The 26,500-nt window shown below is 45.7% G+C and overlaps 1 protein-coding gene across 1 annotated transcript in view; it reads right to left on the reverse strand.

The window, feature by feature from the left end:
• The window catches only part of adgrb2 (adhesion G protein-coupled receptor B2), a 332,454-nt gene that overhangs the window by 231,038 nt on the left and 74,916 nt on the right, over positions 1-26,500 (reverse strand). The window contains exon 2 of the mRNA XM_083646528.1: positions 8,502-9,375. Coding sequence (XP_083502654.1) covers positions 8,502-9,360 — 859 coding nt within the window. The 5' untranslated portion in view covers positions 9,361-9,375. The remainder of the gene's footprint in view (positions 1-8,501; positions 9,376-26,500) is intronic.

Here is a 26,500-nt window from a genome sequence, read left to right on the forward strand (position 1 = left end):
TATATACTTTGCGACGTTCATCATCGTTCAAATTTGGCTGGTGGCTTATTAACATAGGTTCCTGTGATGTGATGAACTCAAAATGCTAAATAATAAAAAAAAAAATCTGGTTTCCAGGGACTTTAAGACGTGAACTCTCTCTGCACTCTCTATAGCCTCCATGGAGTAAAGAAACACTTCAATGAGGTAGCCTATGTGCTCTCAAAACAAACATTTTGGAAGGATTATTCGCTTTAATTATTATTTGAAGTGTCCATAAAACTAATGCCACCGCAGATTTTCTGTTGTGCACTCGACTGTGATCTATTTGTCAACTTTACTGCAACGTGATAGGCTGTGACCAATTGAGAGCGCATGAGGTAATTAAAATAAATCAGACAGCGAGTATCTGCAAGACGTCTGCGCACCTGCTGCACTACTACGTTTAGTACTACTGCAACGTGACCAATTGAGAGCGCATGAGGTAATTAAAAGAAATGGGGAAGAATAAGAACTGTTTCTGTAGCCTACCTACCTCTACCTGCTACCTCCATTTGAAGACCTTGGATTAATTGAAGAAAGACCGACATGAAAGCAGCCGCGCAACTCATCCAGAGCAGTACAACTGTTGTTGCGCACGGCAGCATGTGAGTGTCTGTGTGTGTGTGTGTGAGAGAGAGAGAGAGGGGAGAGAGACAGAGTTATTAGCTACTTTGCACACCTTGGAAGCTCTGCTGTGCTCCTCCTGAGTCCGGAGACATATTACATTAAATTGGCCGTTGCGGGCTGCTGGGTTGGGCTGAGTTTGGAATTTTCAGATATTTTAACGGGCTGGGCGGGGCGGGCTGGCTCCAATTACGGGTTGGGTTGGGGCGGGCCTTAAAAAACCCTGACCCGCGCATCACTACTGGGTTGGGTTGCCAGGTACCACCACATAATATCCTACAAATCGGGAGATTAGGGGGAGAAATCACCAAGCGGGAGCACAGTGAGAGAAAGGGTTAAAAATCGGGAGACTGTTGTGTTGGCAGGTATGCACCTTGTACATGTGAGTGTTTTTAGCGCTGTTGGAATGTGCATTTTGGCCGACTGAACGGGTGTAGGCTAATTGTAGCGCTAAGCTATTAGAAGTGAGGGCTCTACCACAGTTTGCACTGCACACAGATTGAAAATAAAGCCATGTACATTCTAGTTTTAATATAGGCACATCGTAATAACATAAAATTCTATGTTATTACTTTTCATATTTTCTTATTTTCCTTTTAACCTGAGCCACCCTATTACCATGTGTCCCCCCCCCCTCCCCCCCGCCGCCTCCTCTTCTCTGTATCCCTCAATCATAATATTTTTAAACTTTTTCAGTATACAGTATAATAGTTCTACTTTGTTTTATTTCATTATCCAAACTGTTCCACAGAGTCACTCCACCAAATGAAATGCTCATGCTCTTCACATTTGTACAAACATAGCGTTTCTCAAAATTATTTTTCCCTCTTAAATTATACCCACATTCTTTGTCCTTAAATAACTTTTGAATGTTACAGGGGAGTAAATTATTCTTTGCTTTGTACATTGTTTGAGCAGTTTTGAACTTGACAAGATCCATAAACTTGAGACACTTGGAATTCAGAAATAATATATTTGTATGTTCCCTGTACCCAACATGGTGTACAATTCTCAATGCTCTTTTTTGGAGTATACATAATGGTTGTGTATTAGTTAGGTTAAGTTAGTTAAGTAAGTGCCTGAGCGGTGAGCAGCCAGCAATATTTGACAATTTAGCTGGAGCTCAGTCAAACTTTATTTAACGTTCGTTTTCATTGTGAATTAGAACATGTTTGGGGGGCCACTCGGCACCCTACCGCGGGCCGCATCTGGCCCCCGGGCCGCAAGTTGAGTATCACTGCTATAACATCTAGGGACAAACATTGCAAATGAGCTTAGGCTAGAAATGTTATGATATATGACATCAGACTGTTTTCTGCAATTGCTCTATGTTTATGTATCTGTCCCTATGCAAATAAACATTAAACAAACAAACAAACTCCTTCATGCAATTTCTTATTTGTAATGTTAAAGGTGGATTATCATTCATTCAGTGCATCGTACAGGTATGGTTGCAGTCGTGGAAAGGGGGTAGCCTATCCACCATATGTTCCAACACACGGGTCAGCCAGTTACTTCCTATTGTGTTTACACTTCCTGTGACAGTACAGTAGCCTACTGGTGACCAGGTAAAACAGACAGTGTTTTGAACAGGAAGTCATAACACAACTTGGTCAAGTGGGCGGGGCTACATAAAGTGAATACGTGGATTCAGAAATCAGGGAAAGCTGAAGCCAAAACAGTTTGAGAACCCCTGGTCTGTAATACAGGCTGTCTCTGGAGCATTCAAAGATGGTGGACGAGATAGACTGTCTTGAGAGAGTAACAGGAGGAGGGGTGGGCACAACAGAAGTGCACTTGCACCGCACTGTTCATTCAAGTTATTCAACCTTATCGCTTTGGGCTCTTTGCGCACACATGTGCATGTATGTGCTGTTTTTAGTGACCTTTGTGCTGATCTGTGGCTCTATCTGTGTTCGCGCATGGCGGCTCATGTGCAGTTGCAACCTCTCCACATGAACCCAATTGCACGCGCACATATAGCTGGCTGGATTATGTGAAATGGATGTGCACTGTTACATCTTATTTGTGGCATCTTATTTAGCTACTGCTCTCACTGTCTCTCTTTCTCTCTCTCTCTTGCCCTTCCATTGAAACACACCAAAAGATTGTTTGAATGTGAGACACCATGTGACCCAGACACCATGTGACCCAGAGACCATGTGACCCAGGGGTCTTACATGAGCAAACAATGTGCCGGCCTCTCTAAGGTCAATAGGGCGCTGATCTGTTTGCCTGTATTATTCATCGACAGTGTGTCAACGCACTGACAGTGCCACAGGGGGTGTGCAAATTCTGTGTGTGTGTGTGTGTGTGTGTGTGTGTGTGTGTGTGTGTGTGTGTGTGTGTGTGTGTGTGTGTGTGTGTGTGTGCGCGTGTGTGTGTGTGTGTGTGTGTGTGTGTGTGTGTGTGTGTGTGTGTGTGTGTGTGTGTGTGTGGGTGGGGGGAGAGGTGTTTTGCTTGAGAAGGGTGAAAAGAGCAGACTCTGCTGACGGTAGATATGCAGTCCTAAAAATAGATGCACACACACACACACACACACACACACACACACACACACACACACACACACACACACACACACACACACAATATACTTGACTCTTCTCAGAATGCCTTTTGCCTAAATAAGAGCAGATACAATTGTATTGCATATTGTATAGCATAGCATAGCATAGACAAGCAAACTAGATATAAAGCAAAAATGTATTCCATATAGAATAATAGTGGGCAGCGATAAAAGTGGACAGCATTTGTGTCACTTTATAAAGCATAACTGTGTTCAAATTGTCTCAGATTGACAGATTGGACAGACAAAGACCCCTGCTTCCCTTCAGGAAAATAAATAAAGCTATATATAGAAATTGCAAATGCAATGTGAGATAAAAACTCCAGGGTGCAAACCTTTATTGACATGCAAACATTGTCTATTTTATTTTCCATTTCCTTCACCTCCAGCAGTGAGGACAAAGTTCAAGTTCAAGTTCAAGTTCAAGTATATTTATTGTCATTGTTAAATTGCTCCAACAACGAGATATAGACAAGCATCTCCCTGAGACGTACAGTGCAACACCAGGTAAAGTGCATCGGCCCAAATAATAAATACATACAATAAATAATACATTATTCTATAAAGGCATCAGAGTTAGTGACTGTTCAGAAGTGCATGTAAACAGTGAGTCCAGAGTGTTGTGTGAAACAGTCAGAGTTCATTGTTCGGGGGGGGGGGGGGGGGGGGGGGGGCTGTGTTGTGTTTCGAGGGGTAGTGTTCAGCAGGCTGACAGCTTGTGGGAAAAAGCTGTTAAGCATCCTGGAAGTTTTAGAGCGGATGGATCTGTATCTCCTACCTGAGGGCAGGAGGACGAACAGATGATGAGCCGGGTGAGATGAGTCCTTGATGATGCTGTGGGCACGGCGCAGGCAGCGAGAGGAGTAGAGGGAGTGGATGTCCGGGAGCGAAGTCCCAATGATTTTGCCCGCTGTTTTGATGACACGCTGGAGAGCGTGCTGGTCTGCTTTGGTGCAGCTGGAGAACCACACTGACAGACAGTATGTCAGCACGCTCTCGACGGCACATCGATAGAAATTTACTAGGAGCCTCTGTGGGAGGTTTTCACGCTTAAGTTTCCTTAAGTAGAAGAGGCGTTGCTGTGCTTTGCCAATCATGGCGGATGTGTTGGCGCTCCAAGACAGCTCCTTTGTGATGGTCAGACCAAGGAATTTAAAAGACGTGACAATCTCCACTGCCTCCCCGTTGATGAACAGGGGGGAGTGGTTGTGGTGGCTTGACTTGCGAAAGTCTATAATCACTTCCTTGGTCTTTTTGGTGTTAAGCTCCAGGTTGAGGCTGCGGCACCATTCCTCCAGCCTCTGAACCTCATTTCTGTAGGCAGACTCGTCGTTATTAGAAATGAGGCCCAGCACTGTAGTGTCGTCTGCGAATTTGATGATGAGATTGGAAGGGTGGAAGGGGGAGCAGTTGTGTGTGTATGCGTTGTAGAAAAAGGGGCTGAGCACGCAGCCCTGGGGAGCGCCGGTGTTTAGAAACAGAATGGAAGATGAGTGCTTGCCGAGTTTGACATACTGTGAGCGGTTGGATAAGAAGTCCAGAACCCAGTTGCAGAGCGAGGTGCTGAGCCCCAGGGCCTGGAGTATGGAGATGAGCTTGCTGGGCCGGATTGTGTTGAAAGCCGAGCTGTAGTCGATGAAAAGCAGTCTTACGTAAGAGTTCTTGTGGTCCAGATGTTCTAGGGCAGAGTGAAGAACGATGGCTATGGCGTCGTCAGTCGATCGGTTCTCCCTGTAGGCGAACTGGTGTTGGTCACAGGAGGCTGGCATGATGGCCTTGATGTGTTTTGTGACGAGTCTCTCCAGACATTTGGCAGGGAGGGGGGTGAGGGCCACAGGCCTGTAGTCGTTCAGGCATGTGGCAGTTGACCGTTTTGGCACTGGGATAATTGTTGATGATTTTAGGCATGGCGGGACAGATGATGTGGACAGGGAGAGGTTAAAGATGTCAGTGAATACCTCTGCAAGTTCGTTAGCGCAGTCTTTGAGGACGCGGCCTGCCACACCATCTGGACCGGCTGCTTTCCTGGGGTTGATGTTCCGGAGACAGAGTCTGACATCGTGGAGGCTGAGGCTGGGTGCAGTATTGTTGTCGGTGGCGGGGAGGGGCTGTACCACTTGGTGTTCGTTTTCCCTGTCGAACCGAGCGTAGAAGTGGTTAAGTTCCTCGGCTAGAGTGGCACAGCTGGTTGCAGAGGGAGATGACGCTTTATAGTCTGTGATTACCCTGATTCCCTTCCATACTTGACGGGGGTTGGTTGAGCTGTTGAAATGACTTTCAATACGTTGTTTGTATTTAAGTTTAGCAGATTTGATGCCTCTCCTTAGTGCAGACCTGGCTCTGCTGTATGTAGCTGCATCCCCTGTTTTATAAGCAGCATCCCGAGCTTTGAGTAGTGAACGTACATCAGATGTCATCCACGGTTTTTGGTTAGGAAATATGTGGATTGTTTTCCAGCTGGTAACATTGTCCACACAGAAGTTAATATAATCCATAACTGTGGAGGTGTATTCCTCCAGTGCAATTTTGGGGTCGAGCTGTGATGATTGGTTTGCAAATAAGTCCCATATTGTCGATTGAAAACAATCCTGTAGCCGCACAAAATAGCCGTCTTTATCGACAGAGAACTGGCTAAGGTCCCACCCACACTGAGAAATAATATCCCCAAAGGTCTGCCCATACAATGCAAAATGTGCTCATTGTACTGCATTGTGGTCATGCTCGTAATAAAGATATGCAAAAAAAAGAAAATCCTGAATCCTGAAAATGAGCTTGGTGAAGGTCAGCCAGCATAATAGACTACCGTCCATCGCAGCCATAATCACAATGGAAATATGCACAGACAAAAATGGTGCAGAAGATAGCCCTGAAATAATAAAATAAAAAAAATTACAAATCAGACCCGCTTCAGGCTGGAACACCTGCCAGGCATTGTCAAAGCTAATTAGTTGCTCTTTGACAATCTGCTAGACTCTAAATCTGAAAAAGTGATGGCACTTAACTAAACAAGATATGACAAGTTTATTTCCAAAATCCTCTGCATCAGTTTTTTTTGGGGGGGGGGAGCACTGCCTGAAGTTGATTGCTTATTAACTTCAAAACGGAGCACCCAGTGTTCATTTTATCAACCGAGAACTGAAGAGACCTATCACTCTTAAAAAGTATACAGCACCTGTGAATAGCTTTGTACAAGCAAGTGTTGCATTTTCAAATGGTGCAGATGCAGATCTCGATGATGAGATGAGAGTTTGAGATACGGAGATAAACAGAGGCAAAGAGAGAAAGGGAAGTTTTGCTTCAAAGTGGATTTGACTCAATGGCATGAGTGTCCATCTTTCCGTGGATAGAGAGGAGAGGCACGATTCTGGCTCACGCTCTGTCAGCAGGATGTTGGATAATTAGTGATTCGAATTCTAATAGTTTAGGGTAATTAAGCCACAGGGGAACTGATTGGAAGACAACACTGCCTCCCACTCACCATACACGCATGCACGCACGCACGCGCGCACGCGCACACACACACACACACACACACACACACACACACACACACACACACACATACACACACACACACACACACACACACACACACTTGCCCACACTCCGAACCATCTTCTCATCAAGGGCCACCCACAGTTCACAGCAGTGATGCAGAAGCAATGCAGGAGCTGTCTAAAGCCTCTTAGGTTGACCAGCCACTGGGCTACCTGAAGTGCGAGCCATATCCTTGGATGGGAGACCATCTGGTGCTGGAAGTGGTGCTGGAAGACCAGTAGGGGGTGCTCTTCCCTCTGATCTCATGAATAATCCCCCCCCCCCCAATGACCCAGGGCAGAGACACAGACTCCTGTCCGTGTCCTGTGAGTGAGCACCGTTCTTCGCTGCTCACTCACAGTAGGGGTGTAACCCTGGTGCCCTGGCTGGCTAAATTCCCATACAGGCCTTCCTTCCATCCTGACCACCTAATCATCTCTCGATATCTAATTGGCAAAGTCTTCTCCACCATGATAGCTGATGTATGGTATGGTGAGCGTTCTAGCGCATTCTGGCTGCCGTGCATCACCCAGGTGGGTGCTACACATCGGTTGTGCTTGAGTTGAGCTGGTTTCACTTTTCTTTCTCTTCCTCTGTGCAAGTTCATTAGATGATAAAACCGTATGCGTGCTGCTGATTGAATACGTAGACTGATAATAACCTTCTCTTCAACAAGGTAAGAATTGATCTGGGGCTCAGGCTTTGGGGTGTGGTATGGTAGCTTTCAGCTCAATGTCAACCGGCTACCAAAGTGACATCCGCCTCAAGGTTGGACGTGTTGTGAATTCTGAGATGCTTTTAAATGCTCACTCACCAAAGAGGTTATCTGAGTTACTGTAGACTGTTCCGTCAGCTCCAACTAGCCTGGCTTCTCCTCTGACCGCTCTCATCAACAAGGTGTTTCCGTCCACAGAACCACTGCAGTGCTCCCTGGATGTTTTTTTTGTTTTTTTTCCACTCCATTCTGTCCCAGGAGATCAGCAGTTTCAGAAATGCTCAAAGCAGCCTGTCTGGCAGCGCCAACAACCACGCAACGGTCAAAGTCACCGAGATCACATTTTCCCATTCTGATGTTTGATGTGCAGCGTTAGCTGAAGCTGCTGACCTGTATCTGCATGATGTTACGCACTGCTGCCACACGATTGGCTGAATGGATAATTGCATGAATAAGCAGGACGGTGTACAGGCGTTTCTAATAAAGTGCTCGGTGAGTGTAGATCAGAAGTCTGAATTTATGATAGCCATTCACAAGTCTTTTGATAGAGGGTGTTAAGAGGCCTCTTTGAACTGCTTCATTTTTAATTAAACGCCAATATATCAAAGACAAATGTCAACTAACAAATTATATCAGGTGGGGGGGGGGGGGGCATGTGACCTCTCTGAGGTTGTGCCGGAGGCCAGGATGACAAAGCAAACGTTTCCCATCTGTTTGCCTCTACAAACTGGATAAACGACGAGTCAGTATTCGTGCTGAAAGGCAAGTGGTGGCACAGACAGTGAACTCAACACAACTGCCTCTGTGTGATGGAATGCACTGGTGTTTTACGGCGCCCACCTCCTCTTGCACGTTGATTTATGTGGGACGTCTGAACAATAACGCGCGCCTTTGAAAGTTGTGTTTTGTGTTATGGCATTACAAAAACAACTGCTGTGTTATTGGGTACAAACCGTATGATCTGTGCTGATAACAGTGCTCATGCATCACTGAACATGACAAAAGCAGCAATGAAACAGCGAGAGGTAACCTTACCTTGTCGGACATCTCGAGGCGCGATGGCGATCGCATCGTTGGAATGCCCGTCGGTGACGCAGCAGTCATCGGGCGCCAGCGAGCCGTTGTTGAAATTATGGGGCGTGGCAGGGAGGAGCGGGATAGGGGGCGCCATGATGTTGTGGTTGGGACAGATACACCCCGTCTGCGTCATTCCACAGCCGTCGCCGTCGGAAAGCTCCGGGTCTCCGCGCGTGCGTAAACACTCCTCAAACCATCGACAGAGCACGCCGCACGTAAACTGGCTGGAGTTCTCGTTGTTGATGAGCAGCACCTCCACCAGTCGCACCTCCAGCGCTTCCTTCGTTACCTGAGGCTCGTCCGCGGCCGGGTGTCTGGTGAGACACAGCTGCACAAAGTTCTTGTCGAACTGCAGGAAAGAGTACGGTCCATCTGAGTCGGATTGGCCGCCGCAGAGTTCGATGACTTCCTGGTCCCTAGCGGCCATGTGTGCGTGGAGGGGACAGCTTTGATTGGTCAGGTGGTGGTCGAGGGAGAGGAGCATGGGGGAGTGTGTCTGGCAGATGGCGGGGTGGCGGGTGAAGCGGAGGTAGAGGGAGTACTTGGTGGGGTCGGGGTTCTCCAGGGACCAGGAGCAGCCCGGCGCCCTGGAGGGAAAGAGCTCCCTCAGGGAGAAAGAGCCATAGAGCACCCCGGCTACCAGGCTGGAGCACGGGGAGGAGAGGGGCGAGACGGCCCCCTCTGCCCCGGCGCTGGGGACCGCCTCGGCCAGGGCAGAGAGAGGAGTGAGAGCCAGGGCAGACGCAGCAGCCAGGGCCCCGGCCACGGCCAGGAGAAAGGACAGCACAGACAGACACACCCCACCAGCAGTGTTCATCCTATGACATTCGTCCTGCAGAGAGAGGGGGGGGGGGGGGGTGGGAGAGAGAGAGAGAGGGAGGGGGACTCTATTAGAAACATTGCTCATCAACAAATCCAATGCAAATATGACGTGGAGAAAAAGCTTGTCAAAGGGTTCGGTATTATTCCCAATTTTGTATAAGCTATGTGCTCTGATAGATCCAAGAATGATGTCTGGTTGGCAGTTACTATAAAGTCATTGCCAGTTTTCTTCATGAAGGTGCCACACACACACACACACACACACACACACACACACACACACACACACACACACACACACACACACACACACACACACACACACACACACACACAGACACACACACACACACCTGCTGGTCTGGATTAAAGGGGTTGATTACTTGGCCCCTTGTACCCTTTCCTGCTATGAGCTCACAATCACACACACACACACACACACACACACACACACACACACACATACATAATGCACCTGAGCAGCTCCCCCAAGGCTCTGGCAAACCATCCCCATCACTAACACAGTAGGGGTCCGGTCCACCAACAGCCTGATCTCCACTCATATAGACAGTGCTGACAAACCGATCCTGTATTTCTGTGCTTTGCTTAAAACTACACCAGAAACCGATGCATGTGAACTCAAACTCGTTGTGGGAGACGAAATGTTTGCACCACTCAACCAATGACCTTGTGGAATGGCACCCAGACAAGCCTCTCCAAAATATGACTATATGCTCCGAATCGCAATGAAATGCAACTCTGCCTCAACAACACACACATTTATCAGAGAGACAGCGAATACACCCCTAGAGGATAATAAACACATCGGAACAAGGTGGAAACGTCTTCCCATTTGTCTTTCTTTTGTTTTCCTAGTTGGGTGCAGTAATTGGGTGAGGAGATGTGATGCGATGTGAGAGGAAGACAGACAGACGTAGACAGATGCAACAGGCACAACAAATCGAGACAGAATGTGCGAGCGGTTCCTGAACGCTGCTCATCTGCTCCATCCATCGATGGATTTTCCATTACGATCGAGGTCCCACAGAGCATGCGTCTCGCTAGGTAAAAATTGGCTCGATGTTGAACCCGCACACATGGTACACAGTACACACACACACATACACACACAGACACACACACACAGAGACACACACACACACACAGTGTTGGAGCATAGGCCTGATATATTCTAGCCTCGTGCTAGCCGAGCATGCTTCAGTGCAGTGCGTGTCTCATTCGCTTACAGGCTGTGGAGCTGTAATGTTGAAGCACTGGAAACCAAAAACTCGCGCAAATAATCCACTGACAAATTCAATTTCACACTGCTCAGGACCTGATGAAATTACATATTGAGATAAATGCTCATGGTTGCCTCATCCTTTTCAGTTGACTTCTGTTCTCAAAAATGCTCCATCATCCATTTTGGAGGGGGGGAGGGGGGGGGATCTGCCTCTAAAATATTGAGGTGTGAATCTTTAAAGGTGTGACTTTGTCTAACAACATATCTCCTGTACTGTTATATATGTATATTTAAAAAAAATCATCATTAGTCTTGGGTTATACTCCAATCAGACTGCAAGACGAGATGTCTCTGTTTTGAAATAGTTTATTTTGGAGCAAATCTCTTCAATTACAATGTGTGCATGCTTATGTATTTGCATCTGTGCTTGTCTGCAAGAGGGTATAACCAGTGGTGTGTCTGGGCCATTTTGACTGAGGTGGCCCAGGTGGGACACAGACTCAAGCAAGGGTGGCACTGAGTGCGCCATTTAGGAAGGATGTAGAAAGGTTTTCCCTTACAAAAATGTTGCCTAAATTTGGAGCATTATTTATCCCTATTTAACTAGAATAACATGGTTGGTAGCAATGGATGTCTTAGGTCTTCTAGTTTAATATAGCTTCACTGTAGCTTTAAAAATGTGCCCGCTGCAGCCTCTGAAAGACAGTAACGTTGGCCACAGATGCCAGCAGCACCCTCAGGATTTTGGGGTGGCACCTGGGATGACCAATGAGATTTGGGGTGTTTCTATAGGGAGTGGCCAGTGTCACCCCTGGCCACTCCCTATAGAAACACCCCTGGGTATGGCCACGCATTCCCTTTTGTGCACAGTGCACACATATTCTTGCATTGTGTGTGGCTCGGCCTCAGCTGATATAACACACACCATAATGTACTGTAGCCAATAGTGAAGGTCATCAGCTCTTGGGCAACAATAGCTGCAAACATCTACAGTAGCTGTTTAGCTAAATGAAACTAACTAAACGAAACTAAACCAAATCTACTTGATAAAACTATTCATTTTTACTTACAGCATTAAGCTTGGTGTTTGGTTGTATATTTGCTGGTTGTATATACAGTATTTAGGAATTTGCAGACGTAACAGTTCTCCATGGACCTCCATGATAGTGTCAGCTGTGGTCGCCGGGAGATTTGTGGTGACCTAACATCAGAGCCTCTGTAGTGTACAGAGTACGTGTGTCCTCGTGCATTTTCCCCAAGGAGTGGGCTAATCAAACATCTCGCTGACCTCTACCTCACAGCATGTATATAAGTCTGCAAAGGCTCTCCAACAAAGCAGACATGGACCACGCGGCCTGCAGAGGCTGGCAGCCATGCTTATACCACCATGATGTCAAGAGGTGGTCCCACAAAGGGCTGGACAGTGAGAGGCACTCAGGCTTATAAGAGGCTGCTGCTAATCAGAGCTTGAAAGATGTGGAAGGCAGAGATTGGTGAGATGAATAGGATGGAGAGATGGACGAGGAGAGGTTAGAGGGAGCAGAGCCTTCAAATTACTCCAATAATACAGGGATGATTATGCACAATTTGCATCATTACAGCATTATATAATTATTACAAGTGGCTCCCATCAGGCTTTAGCATCTAGCTGCTTCTCCAGACTGTTGTTGTACAATGCATGAGCATCAAGGACAATCCACCTACACACAGCGCCTTGATAGATACAGATTGGCTTTTGCAGGCGTCAAATCTGTGACCTTTAGGATTATAGGGGAAGATCTCTCTATTAAGTGCGAGTTTACCCAGCTATGCAGAATAAGGGTGGAAAGAGTGCTGAGACACACAAGTAGTAGGAGTGCTACTAATTTGGTTCAACTTTACTTGAGTTGTCTGCTAGAAAATGACTCAAGTAAAGGCAAGAGAGTATAGCTCAATGCAGTATGCATGATTCACACACATCGGGATCATGTCTATGTTCCCCGGGTTCTATATTCCCCGTTTTTCACTAACCTCTCCCAGCCCCCACGCCAAACCTAACCTCCCCCCATGCCTAAACCTAACCTCCCCCAGACCCTAACCCAAAACCTAACCTCTCCCACCCCCACGCCTAAACCTAAGGTCGGCATTGCGGGTGGTCCGCATAGCGGGTGGACACCATTTGGGAAAACGGGGAACATAGGACCCGGGGAACATAGGACCCGGGGAACATAGGACCCGGGGAACATAGGAATGACCCCCACACAACCACCAATACAGCAATGTAGCGCCTGCATGCCACCCGTCTCGTTTTAGCTACAGGGTGGACAGTTTGAAATACCGTGTCTGCACAACACCGGCGCAGCCTTGAGCCGGATGCGCGCGCCCATCCCTATAAAGACAGCAAAGCTAGTACGATCACGACTTGCTCATCTGATCACCGTCACGGGGGGGGGAGGGCACAGACTGTGAAATGAGTGAAGTGGGTGATCTTGCCGTTAATAGACAATCTTTGCTCAACGATGCGCAAATGGATCCATGCGATGCGACGCATTGAAGTTTATTTGATGCCGGCTACTTGAGTAAATTAACTAGCTTGCTAGCTAGCTAACGTATGGTAAATGGTAAATGGCCTGCATTTATATAGCGCTTTTATCCAAAGCGCTTTACAATCAGTAGATAGTCTACATTCACCCATTCATACACCGATGGCGGCAGGCTGCCACGCAGGGTGCCTACACACCATCGGGAGCAAGGAGGGTTAGGTGTCTTGCCCAAGGACACAGCGACAGCAGCTGGGAGGGAGCGGGGATCGAACCGCCAACCCTTGCGTCATTGGCCGACCCGCTCTACCTCCTGAGCTAAAGCCGCCCCACGTATCACTCATACACACTACCTACCGGCGGCAGTTGCTGGTCGTCAGTCACTGTTCTTTTCACACTACACAACTTGCTGTCTTGAATGATCTGTCTTTGTGTCGTTGTGGTTTTCACACTGTATATGACTGAGCTGCAACATTACAAGATATTTCACCAGGACAATCCCATGAGTCCACAAACGCAGTCACCAGCTTTATTCTTTCTAAACACACGCTCGCACAACATCTAGGCAATTGGTTCAATGTAAGATTTATTAAGACAGTTATTAAGTTGACTGGGATCTCAAATATTATTTCGGGTTTCAATAGATAATAGAATGATCTAAACATCTCAGATTTGCATAGATACTTCAGTGCTTTTTAAATTGTTGGTGGTGGAACAGCAGTTTGTACCAATCCCGTAGAATGGCTTTCTCAGTCAGTCAGGCTCAGAGCGCCGACTGTGAAGCAGGCATTATCTGTGTTGACTTTCTTCACTCAGACAGAGAAGAACATGTAAAGACTCTGTCAATCAAAGCTGAGCTTCAGGAGACAGGGGACAAGATGAGACTTAGGCGATGTAGGAGATGAATAAAGAGCAGGTAGGCTACTGCACTCTTCAAGACCAGTCTTGAGACCACATTTTGATGGTCTCGGTCTCGTCTCGGAGTCGCCCCTCCCTCGGTCTTGGTCTTGACTCGGTCTCGGACAAGCCGGACTGGGGATTTTATTTCAAGACCAGTCAAGACCACAAGGCCCATTCTGAGCCAGGAAAAAACCCTGTTTTCAATTGTGTGAAATGACTTTCTCCTGCAGACCAACAGGTTTACATTTCAAATAGATTGTGTCAACATAACACACTATAGACTAATATTTATGTTAATTAACAGCATACTCCCGCATACAGATCATACTGTATCATCATACAGGTTAGATAATTTACGAATGAGTGGCTGACAGTTTGGGAGAGTCATAATTTAGCAGCAGTAAGCACTTCACCCTGCCCACTGTGTTGAGCCTCCCCGAAGGTCAGTGATATGGAATTGCAGTGTTTCAGATCAAATTATTGCTTCTGTCACTGAGCCATGTATCATTATATTATTGTATTCCACACATTTTTCAGTACAGTACAGTATGGTTTTAAACACATTTCTGTGATTCAAATCTGAATATGAGGCACTCAAGTACAAAGATGAAATAAAGAAGATTGCAATTATTGCAGGTAGTGTTGTCACGGTACTCGGTACTTCGGTACTTGGACGGTACTACATTGCTACGGTACTGAACGGGACCTGTTTTTCATGGTACCGAGGGTACCGAATTTACTATTTAGTTTGCCACCATGGCTTGGCTTCATGGACCCAGCCGCCAGCTAACGTTAGCCTGTCTGCCTGATCAACATACATACATATACTGCGCATACGCGTGATTTCTAACCCCACATAGGATAAGCAATAACCACGCCCTGTGGCGCCTGGATTGGCCAGGAGCAACACTGGAGGGCACGCACAGGCAGCGAAGATAATGGCTAACAGCTACAGCAGGAGCGGCTGCTCCTGTCCTATTCCAACAACTCAACTTGTTGAGAAGAAGAATGCAAAGAGTCGCATTTGGAAATATCAGTCCCCAAAGTCCCATCTGCAAAAAGTGTGAAAGGGAGTTCCAAACCAAACAGGATAACACATCCAATCTCGCCAAGCAGCTGAAAGACAGGCACCCAGACCTGTTCAAATGATTCAAGGTGGGTTACTTCTTTCAAACGGTGTAAAATAACACGTTTAACAACATATCAAACAGACCTTATCCTGTCACATTCGTTTTTGAGATAGCTGGCAATGCATTGTGTAACCAAAAAACGTTTGCGCTAACGTTAACGTAACGTGTTTTGTAATGGAATCATTATGGGACCCGGCTAATACCTGGTACAGCGTTAGCTAGCATAGTGTAACACGTGTGCAATGCAATGTTTGTAATGGAAACATTATGGGACACGGCTAATAGCCGAACTTAGCCATAGTTCAACATGGCATCAAAATAAATACAAGCTTCTTTCGGGTGAAACATGTCCGTGAATTAAAACTAGCTACATAAAATTGCTTGCACTCTACATGTGTGTATGTGCAGTTCTCTTTATCATCTCTTTATTTTAGTAAATCTCACTGACGTTACTTTCCATTTAACAGTATGCGAGAGATGAAGATGAAGAGGAAGGCACAAGTCGCGGAGCCCAAAAGACCACCCAGCAGACAATTCCTGATGTTTTTGAAAAGCAGAGGAAATATGACAAGAACTCACATGAAGCAAGAAAGTGTGATAGGGCATTGGCAGAATTCCTATGCATCGATCAAATACCAATATACACCGTTGAGGAAAAAAAAGGATTCCAGCAATTCTGTGAAATAAATTAAATTATAATATTTAATATAATAATACAATTAAATACTTGAGGGCTTCATGTGTTGCACTGTCTGTACTCACTGCCATACATAGTTGAATGTAAGAAGTAAGCAGAAGCACATTGTTTTGTTTTAAAGTTGAAGCCTACATGCCATTTGTTCATTGGAAATGGTTGCATACTTTAATAAAGGAGAATATGTTCAAGAAATATCAGTCTGTTTTTTTTTACCGTGGTACCGAAATTGGTACCGAGTACCGTGGAAATTCACTAGTACCGGTACCGACTACTGAATTATTGGTACCGTGACAACACTAATTGCAGGCATACATGGACAAGGTGCAGTCAGTGTATTAAAGAGGCACTATGCACTTTGTTGAAATGGCCACCCTACTCCTGCAGGAAGGAATTTTACATGGTGAGGAATGTAGGCTAAATCAGTGGTGGAGGAGAACGTGCTACCAAATATGCAAACTGACTGAAAACAATTAACATTGAATATGGGTTAGAAGTAACCTCCTGCACTTGCGCCAACTAGCTTTGAACCATGGAGGAGGGAAACAGATAGGGACACACACACACAAACACACACACACACACACACACACACACACCACAACACACACACACACCACACCACAACACAACACAACACAACACAACAGAGGAACGCAGTAGCTCCTTTCACTCATCAGGCAATGTTTCCGAATAGAGCTGCTGAGGAGAGTGAGACAGTAACCATAGCAACACCCTCTCTCCTGACCTGGAAATGCATGTTTTTGGCTTTCTGGTAGTTTCTTCCTGCTTGCCTTCATCTTGCTCTGTTGTCAGGGCTTCGGACCGGCTTCTTCTACGCAGGGAATCTCACCTGAGATCTTTCACATGCACCACGTGACGCTACAGGCTTTCAAACAGTGTGCTAGATGCACCATGTGACGCTACAGGCTTTCACACACAGTGTGCTGGCTCTCACTGCGGCAGTGACACGTTGACAAATGCGTGGCGCAGTCGGGCTGAGGGAAGGCTAATGTAGCATGTTGTGAAATGTGCTCAACAACATTATGCCGCCTGGCGTATGATGAGGTTATAGTCTGCCACTTGGATATGCGTGCAGCACGCTGTCAGCCAAATATGGCATGAACTAACAGCGATGCAGACTGCAGTGCAGACGCTGACACATGTCCCGCTAACAATGTGTCACTGAACACATCACTCCAGACATGCAGCGTGAATGAGACGCAGCGTTTTGGATGGAACATGGAGAAACATGAATGCTGATTTCCCACTGGGATTGAGCTGAAGCAGGGGACAGAAAACACTGATGAGTTGTTATACATACTGTACATACATCCATATATACATACATCCATACATCCAGACATACATCCATACATCCATACATCCATCCATACATACATCCATCCATCCATCCATACATACATACATACATACATACATCCATCCATACATACATACATATATACATACATCCATCCATCCATACATACATACATACATACATACATACATACATACATACATACATACGTGCATACATACATACATACATACATACATACATACATACATACATACATACGTGCATACATACGTACATACTGTATATACTGTACATACGTCCATATATACATACATCCATACATACATACATCCATACATACATACATACATGTACATCCATCCATCCATCCATCCATCCATACATACATACATAAATATGTGCATACATACGTACATACTGTATATACTGTACATACATCCATATATACATACATCCATACATACATACATCCATACATACATACATCCATCCATCCATCCATCCATCCATACATACATACGTACATACATACATACGTACATACATACGTGCGTACATACATACATACATACATACATACAAAATGCACATTTTCACAAGCAATTTTACATTGAGACTGAAATGTAGGAATAATATAACTATAATAATAGTTGAAGAAGACATGCTTTTTTGAGTGTTTGTACTCTTAAAAGCAACATTCAGATAAAATCGCCCTGTAAGTTAGTGAACAAACTTGGTTTGCCCTGAAGAAGCTTAGTTTGCTAACCAACAATACGTATTTAGGGATGCTAGAACTGTTGTTTGTTATATTGAGTGTGTTCTTCATCACCAAATATGAAATGAATAAAAAGAAATTAAAAAAGAGAAAAAAACAAACCAACATTTCATCTTGATTTATGCAATTTCACGGTTGCCTACTTGTTAGTCCTTCCACCAGACCGTGTCACAGATGATCTTGTCACAGACCTCCTACAATATAATTTAGATTTCATTATAGGCCTACCCATGCATGCATAGGCAAAAAGCACTGGCACATTATACGGATGAAGAGAAGTCAAAAGCGTTAAGCAAATTGTTTTTGGGACAATGAACAATGAATATTCATAGAGCCACAGTCTGTGCAAGAGTATAGGCCCTAAAGTACTGTCTTTATGAGGCCACTCTGTGCCACTTCACTCTAAAACAGCACGTTACTGTGGGCAGCCATACATATTAATTAAACAGCACGTTACTGTGGGCAGCCATACATATTAATTAGCTCTGATGTGGTCTTCTTCTTCTCCTCCCCTCATACCTTGATGTTATCACCAAAGATGGCAGAATATGTCTCCCTCTTTCTTCCGTCTCTCTTCCATGCACTCTAACCTCTCTCTCCTTGGTACTTTCTCACTACTGTATGACTCATCCCATCTTTGTCTTCCCCCAAACACCCATGAAGGCAGTCTGGTGCTGGGACCCGTGTTGTAGTAGTGGACTCATTTTCAGCACTCGTGACTCAACTTGGACTCGAGCACTGATGACTCACACTTGGACTGGAAGCATGCATGCATTCAAACTCGCAAGTTGTAGAAGAGGACTCAAAAAACGAGGCATAAGATATCGATATAGCCCTGCGACATTATTCAATTTTTGTGCAAGGGCATGATGGCACGTGTGTTCCTCCTACATGTGGATTCATGCTCACGTTGAGTAACTCCGGACTGTGACTTGACTCAGACTCTTCTTTGGTGACTTGGACTCGGCCTCGAACACGAACACTGGCGACTCAAGACTTGACTTGGACTCAAGATATAGGGACTTGATTACACCATGGCTGGGACACAATGGTTTTTACAATACTTACAAGTCACTGAAAATATTGGGTGGAGATGATTTCACTATGCATGCCCTTCAAGGATCAGATATAAAAGTAATGGGAAAATAATCATATTTAGATGAGTAGCCAGTAGCCAGTATATACTGTAGTCCAGAACAGAGTATGTTTACTCTACAGCAAAACCTCCTGAAGACTGCCTCAATGAATAGAGAGCTAGTGCCCCAAAGAACAAGTGTCTTCCAAGTGTTCTGTTGGAATACTTGAGCAGAATAGCTTATGGGCAGCACACTTAACAATATCTCTGGGTAGTGTGTTTCTGTTTTGGGAGATGTGTTTTGGGAGTGCTAGCTACAATGGTGAATCATGACACCCCTCTCATCTCTCTCTCTCTCTCTCTCTCTCTCCCTCCCTCTCCCATTTCTCTCTCTCTCTATTCCCGGGGTGCTCTGCCCCCACCCTCCCCTCTCGTTCTTGCTGCAGAGATCTACTGCGGTGGAGAATGGTATCATGTGATTTATTGATGTAGACTATTTCTCCCTTTTGCAGCCCTCAGACGAAAGCAGCGTGTGGCCTCTGCATGAGCATGCAAACACGCATGCACACACACACACGCATGCACTCGCACACACACACACACACACACACACACACACACACACACACACACGCACACACGCACACACACGCATGCATGCACACACACACACACACACACACACACACACACGCACACGCACGCACGCACGCACGCACACACACACACACACACACACACACACACACACACACACACACAAACAGGCGGAGCGATGCACACACTAATCCAGCAGCACACGCACATGGAAAGTTGACTCGATGGCATCAATAATTCAAGGCTGTATGTTTGGAGTTTGTCTTAACTGCTGATGATCAAGTCAAGTAACTACTGATTATCAATTATTTAAATGCATCTGTACATCCCTCTGCAATGCTCCGTTTTAAGCCTTTTATCCCCGGTCGCTTGGCTGTAAGCAACATCAAAAAGCAATATGTTGCTCCACTGATTTAGCCCCATTGACATTTTAGAAATCAGTATTCAGGGGCGCCCGGGTGGTGTAGCGGGCTATCCCCTCGCCAGCTCGCTCGGGCGTTCCTACAGACACAATTGGTCATGTCTGCGTGTGGGAAGCCACATACGGGTATGTGTCCTGGTCGCTGCAGTGTCTCCTCCGGTTGGCCTGTTCAGCGGGGAGGGGAACTGGGGGGATAACACGTTTCCCGGTGAAACTCCTCGCTATCAGGTGAAAAGATGCGATTATAACTGCACATGTATTGGATGAAGCATGTGAGATGCTTCAGCCAACAACAGAGACGCCGCCCCCAGCAGCGACTATAGGACAGCTTAGGCAGGGGGAAATTGGCCATGTATCAAAAAAGGAAAAAAACAGAAAATCTGTATTCTGTCTCTTTTATCAAGCGGGTTTCCGGCACGCCATCAAGTCAGTGCTTTTCACTTCGCCTCATTCACAAATGGCAGTCTAGCTGAGTGAACCCCCATGCTGTGAAAAGAGACAGCAGTACTAGACCCCGCCATCACAGAAAAGGACATTTTGTCTTCCGGCTATGACACGCACGCACGCACGCCCGCACGAACACACACACACACACACACACACACACACACACACACACACACACACACACACACACACACACACACACACACACACACACACACACACACACACACACACACACACACACAGTATATACACAGACATCATTTGTGTCAGCCTGACATGGAGAGCTGATTGAAGCACAAAGGCGTGGTGCATTAATTAATCATGCGTTATTAGATCTGGGATCAGAGCGGGCCATTTTCTTTTTCTTTTTCTTCAGTTGTCGGTGTCAGTCGCTCAGAATCAAGGAGCGAGGGCGGTGCTTCTTCTTTCTATCTAGAGACGCCATCTTAACACTGGCGTTCCACAATCACACGGGGACACATCCATCAGAGAAGAGGAAGAGAGACGGATTTCTCCATTGCAGCCACAGCTCGGGGGTTTTGCGGCTCTGTCATTGGTTAAGGTAAAGGTGTGAAATGTCCTCTTTGCCAATGGGGCACAACACGTCACAACGCATTTCCTCAACCGGGAAAAAAAAACTTGTGCTAACGTTCTCTCCAACAACACGTAGCACAGAGATGCGTCTCCGGAGGCTGTCTGTCTACAGTGGATGTACTGTATTCTGGGAAACGCAGGAAGCGACTAACTGAAGCAGGAGCAGACGAGACAGGTTGAGGGAAAGTGGGGACACCGACAAAGTAAATTACAACACTGCATCATAAAAGAAACTCCCGGGACACATTGAATATCATCACAAAGTTGACGATATCTAACCCGCGTATAAGCCGTATCCGAGGGCGGATCCTTACTCCCACGGCGACGCATTCTGAATCTGAACACGAAGAGCGGAAAGACGAGGTTTTGCGAGAGCGCCGAGGGGTCAAACAGGTGGAGGAGAAGGGGTGAAGAACAAAGAAGGGGAAGGATGAAAGAAAGAGCCAGAGTGGCTTAGAGGGAACGAAGGCATAACGTTGTGGGTGGAGGAGAGGAGAACGATGAGAGTGAAGAATGCTGCCTGGAGATATGACGCGATACGGAGGCGGGAGGAGAAAATACGTGTTTTAATAAAGGTGTCAATGCAAAGTCAGTTCTCATGATGGGCGACTTCATAACCCCGCAATTTCCGCACACCCACATGAGATCCATAACATCCACAATCAGCAGCCCAAACAGAGAAAAATAGAAGCTGGGATATACGAGCGTTGAGCAAACAGCGTTGGAAATGATCACGGCCGTTGCCGACGCTATCAGGGAGATTATGATGTGGCCCTCTCTAGGTGTAGCACCTGATAGCTCGGCGGCGGCTACGCCTCGTAATATATACCATTCTCCTCCATCCGCTCTGCATTCTACCAACACTGCTGCTGCTGTCATTACCCGTGTGCCACATAAACAAACCCAGGGAAAAGCCGACGCGCCCATTAGTCGTGTGATACCGAGGTAGAATTCATTGACGTGTCATTTCAAAACGCTCGGAGAACATTACTCGCCATTCATCAAGCGCGACACTAATATATTTATTACATCTCGAGCTAAAGCATTTGTCAATATGTTCATTGAGAAAACACTTCAGCCGTGCTTATTGGATGCTATCTTGCCTTTTATATTAAAAAAAAAAATTACAATATAGGCCGGCGTCTTACATTTACTCAATATGTTGCAACCCTGAATTTCAATATTGATCGGTGTCACACTCACAGGGAGATATTGATAATGAGGCCCATTCATTTCACATGAGTGCGTAAGGATATTTGTGCGAGCATAAATATCCAGTATGACAATGGGCGGGGTGGAAATTGGTTTGTGGGGAGAGAAGAGTATCTATGGGGGAAAAAGTTTTCACATTATGCTGATGCTTTTATTGGTTTATTCATTGTTGTATAGAGAGAGAGGGCGGGGTGGGCTGATGGCTGTGTGAATACATCTCATTGTGAATATGTCCTCCAAGTGCTGGCAGCTGAGGACACTGAACACTTATTGTGTTTATAAAAGCTGCGCATGAGAAGAGAACAACACAGTTCCAAACGGGATTGTGCAAAGCCCCCATGAAGGACACTAAACTTTTCATATCATTATTCACCGGGCATATATGGTTTAATAAAAATGCCAAACAAACTTGGGGGGGAAAAGAAAAGAAAAAGAGATCTATACGGTATGTGTATAGCTGAGGAACTACTGACTGTGACAACACAAACAAGCGGCACTTAAGTGGCATAATGTCCCGCCATAATCACCATGATATATTCAACAGTTCCACTAATGAGCTCGTTAATTAAGCAAATTAACACATTCATTAGCAAATATCTCTCTTTCAACATGCTTGCCTTCCGATAACACATGGGCGGTGTTTATATGAACTCTAAGGAGTTGTGGTCGTTTAAAGAAAATCATTCAAAATGACTAAATATGCTGATGCAGCAAGGTGCTCTAAAATAAGATTACCTGCTCCACAGCAACCGGTGGTGTAAGTATAATATTTTCTGCCATATATATTTGCTCTTGAGTTTTTGTGTACACATGACATAACGACCCGTGTTACGGCTGTACATGTATTTGCATTTGTATGTGTAGTTGATCACATTTCCTCTCCTGTCTCTACAGCTCCGCCCAGGTCTGCACTAATCAGTCCTCAACGAGGTGCACCTGGCCCTGGGGAGAAGTGCATCATGGGAGCGTTCGTTAATCCAATCTGACGCTCTACATGAAAATGAGAGTGCAGCTGTTCAAAGAAGCACAGCGTGCTCTTTCTGTATGAATTAACGGACGGCTCACATGTTTTCAAAGCGCAGGCTAGCTAGCAGTTCGCTAACTGTTACAGAGACAAACGGCTCACTCTTCTCTGCTCTCCGCTCCTCTCCTGCCTTCGGTTCTCTTCCACTCTGTTTATTATTATTTTTTATTTTTTTGTGTTACCATTTTAGCTGTTCATCTGCTGCTGGCGCTCTGCTGCCCTGTGTCCTCAGACGGGAGTGCCTAGAGTGCACTCTGCCACTCCGAGAGTGCACCAGAGTGTGAACGGCCCAGTTTGTTCCAGAGTGTGACTATTTACGAATGGACCCAAAGGCTCCAAGCTCCTGTCCCAGGCAAAGGCTTCTTACCTCAGCCTGGGGTTTTATTTAGTGTTGTTGTTGTCTGCCGACAGTTATTTGATGTCCTTGATTTAGTGTCTTGGTGGTTTTTGTACGCTACGATAATAAATCCCATGGTTGGGATTTTAAAAGGTGTTGGAACGTTAATTTTGAGTTGAGTTGAGTTATACTTTATTGTCCCTGTGGGGGAGATCATTCTCTGCCTTTGACCCATCCTCCTGGAGCCTTCCCCGAACTAGGAGCAGTGGGCCAGCTCCAGTTCTTTTGCCAGTGCCTTGGTCAGAGGCACGGACAGGAGTATTAACCTTAACATACAGGTCTTTAATGGTGGGAGGAAACCGGAGCACTCGGAGGAAAGCCACATGAACACTTCTTGTAACAGTGCTAACCACTTAGCCAGTTTTGGGTCAATCAATGGTGGAGTATTGTTCACCAGGGTGGGGTGTAACATCCACATGCCATGCACCAAGGTCCAATCAGGAGAGACTAGAGACCAGTGAATGAATAAAATAATATTGATTCCAATAACAAATGTGATGAGAATTGCGTATTGTTAATAGTCTTTGGCGCTTAGACACCACAGGGAGATAATGAGATAGAGCTGCATCAGCCATGAGCAGCAGACAGATAATATCCCCTGTAGAGTCTAGATACTGGTGGTGGTGATGGTGACGCCTCTCCTTCTGAGACTGATGAGACTCTTCAGACTGAAGAATCGGATGACTCTGATGGGTCTGCGAGGACTGGGTGGAGAAGGGGAGGGGGAGGGGGAGGGTGCGAGACTGACAGCAGGAGTTGAGCAGGCTGAATGGGGTAAAAAGAGGCATATTTAAGAGGACTGCAACAGTGTGATTGGCTTACAATGGGGGGGTGAGTAGCAATGTGATAGGTGGAGATGTGCGAGGTGAGAGGTGATGTGACGCTATGCTATTGGTTAAATGAGACCAGGAGGGAAACAGCTGATTATACAATTGAAGCCCAGAAGTTGACAGCTAATTTCGAGCGTGTTGAGCACATTTGAAGGGGTGGAGAAATAAGAAGTGAACTGAGGTGAAAAGTGCAGATTATAGACTTCCTGATTGAACCTTCGTTAGAACTTCATTCTTCAACTTTATGAAGGAATTAATTGCATCCAATGAGAAAATAGTAATTAGGTTTCCTCTGTGTAGGAGAGTCTGTGATGTTCATCGCCCCCGCATGAGCAAAACCCCAACACAACCCTGCAGAGATCTTCACACCCTTAACCTCGCTGTCATGGCGAGGAAAAACCGAAATGTCATCACCGCAGCAGACTGCCCCTTAGCACACAACACACGGGCTGCGTATGCATGCGTGTGCATCTGCATAAATATGCATAATGTGTGCTGTGTGTGTGTGTGTGTGTGTGTGTGTGTGTGTGTGTGTGTGTGTGTGTGTGTGTGTGTGTGCGTGCGTGTGTGTGTGTGTGTGTGTGCGTGTGTGTGGTGGGGGGTGTCCAGGCCTATAATTGTGGTGGGCCTGGAGAGGATTCGGACTCCATTGTGATATAGAGAGTTGCAGACAGAGGGAAGAGGGTGACTGGCTGTCCTCTGCAGCGCTGCTCTCCTCCTGCCAACAGATCAGCTTTACACTAGACCTTTTCTCTCTCTCAAGACAACACACACAGTACTGTACATATGGAGGGTAGACTGAAACAAACAAATAAATAAATAAATAAATAAATAAATAAGTCCATGTAAATAAATAAATACTGTAAATAAATAAAATAAATAAAAAATGGAGGATAGACTGAGATCAACAATGAGAGGGAGAGAGACATACAGAAGCTGGGTATTGTTTTGTGAATCACGCTGCATCGAGTTAGAGAAGCTGAATGGAAATGGCAAACTTTGCTAAAAGTTTCTCAAAGGCAACAACAACAACAAAAGTTTTTGAAAGAAATGTCTGTCAATACAGAAGTGCTGCCATAAACAATGACGCAAACACAATATGATGGAGACACAATCTATAGACGGTTTTCACCAGAGCGCAACCCCACAGCACTTCCTTTTTCTCAGCATTCGGTAAACTGCAGAAATATTCACTCGACATCGTTACTTTTGTTTTCGCCGCTCAGCTGTATAGACGGTTTGCACGGAATGGTCAGTCCTGCACTTGAATGTTTTTTTTTCTTTTATGTCCATAGCAAACACTGCAACAGGAAGTGAGCGGGGGTTCAATTTAGAATGTTTTTGTTGTCAAGTTAAAACCGTCTATAGGCATGTTGAGTTCACTTTAATCACACAGCTGTTTAAAGTGAAGCTTTTTACATACTGATGTGTCTTTTTTAAACGGTGTCTCGCCGAGGTGCCTTGCTTGCTGTCGATCACACGTACAGTACAAGGTGCTTATCATGGTTATCAGCGTGGTTATCATTAGTTGGTGCAAAGAGCATGTTGCTTTTTGTTTTCACCTTAGGAGGAAAGCCTGAAATATGGGGAACATTTGCGGAAACCGCAGCACAATAACAACTTTTACCCAATCCTAATCAATTCTGGAAAGGCTTTCCATTTTTCCTGCACGGATGAATTTTGTTTTGTTTTTCCCCCCGCATGACACTCAGGAAGCCTGCTTATTTGCTTCGACCCAGCAGAAGGAAATGCACATAATTCACATTTTATTTTGTCTGACATTTCAAACGTGTGCATAAAATTCTCCTGACAGTCAGACGGAAGCGCAGCTAGAAAGAGAGAGAGAGAGAATGACAGGGAGAGAGGGAAGAGAAAAAGACAGACAGAGACAGAGATAAGATGTACGCGTATGGAGGAGAGGAAGAGAGCGAGCGAGAGCAATCCATA

The sequence above is a fragment of the Poromitra crassiceps genome (genome assembly GCF_964638095.1).
Source record: "Poromitra crassiceps genome assembly, chromosome: 11".
Classification (NCBI taxonomy): Eukaryota; Metazoa; Chordata; class Actinopteri; order Beryciformes; family Melamphaidae; genus Poromitra; species Poromitra crassiceps.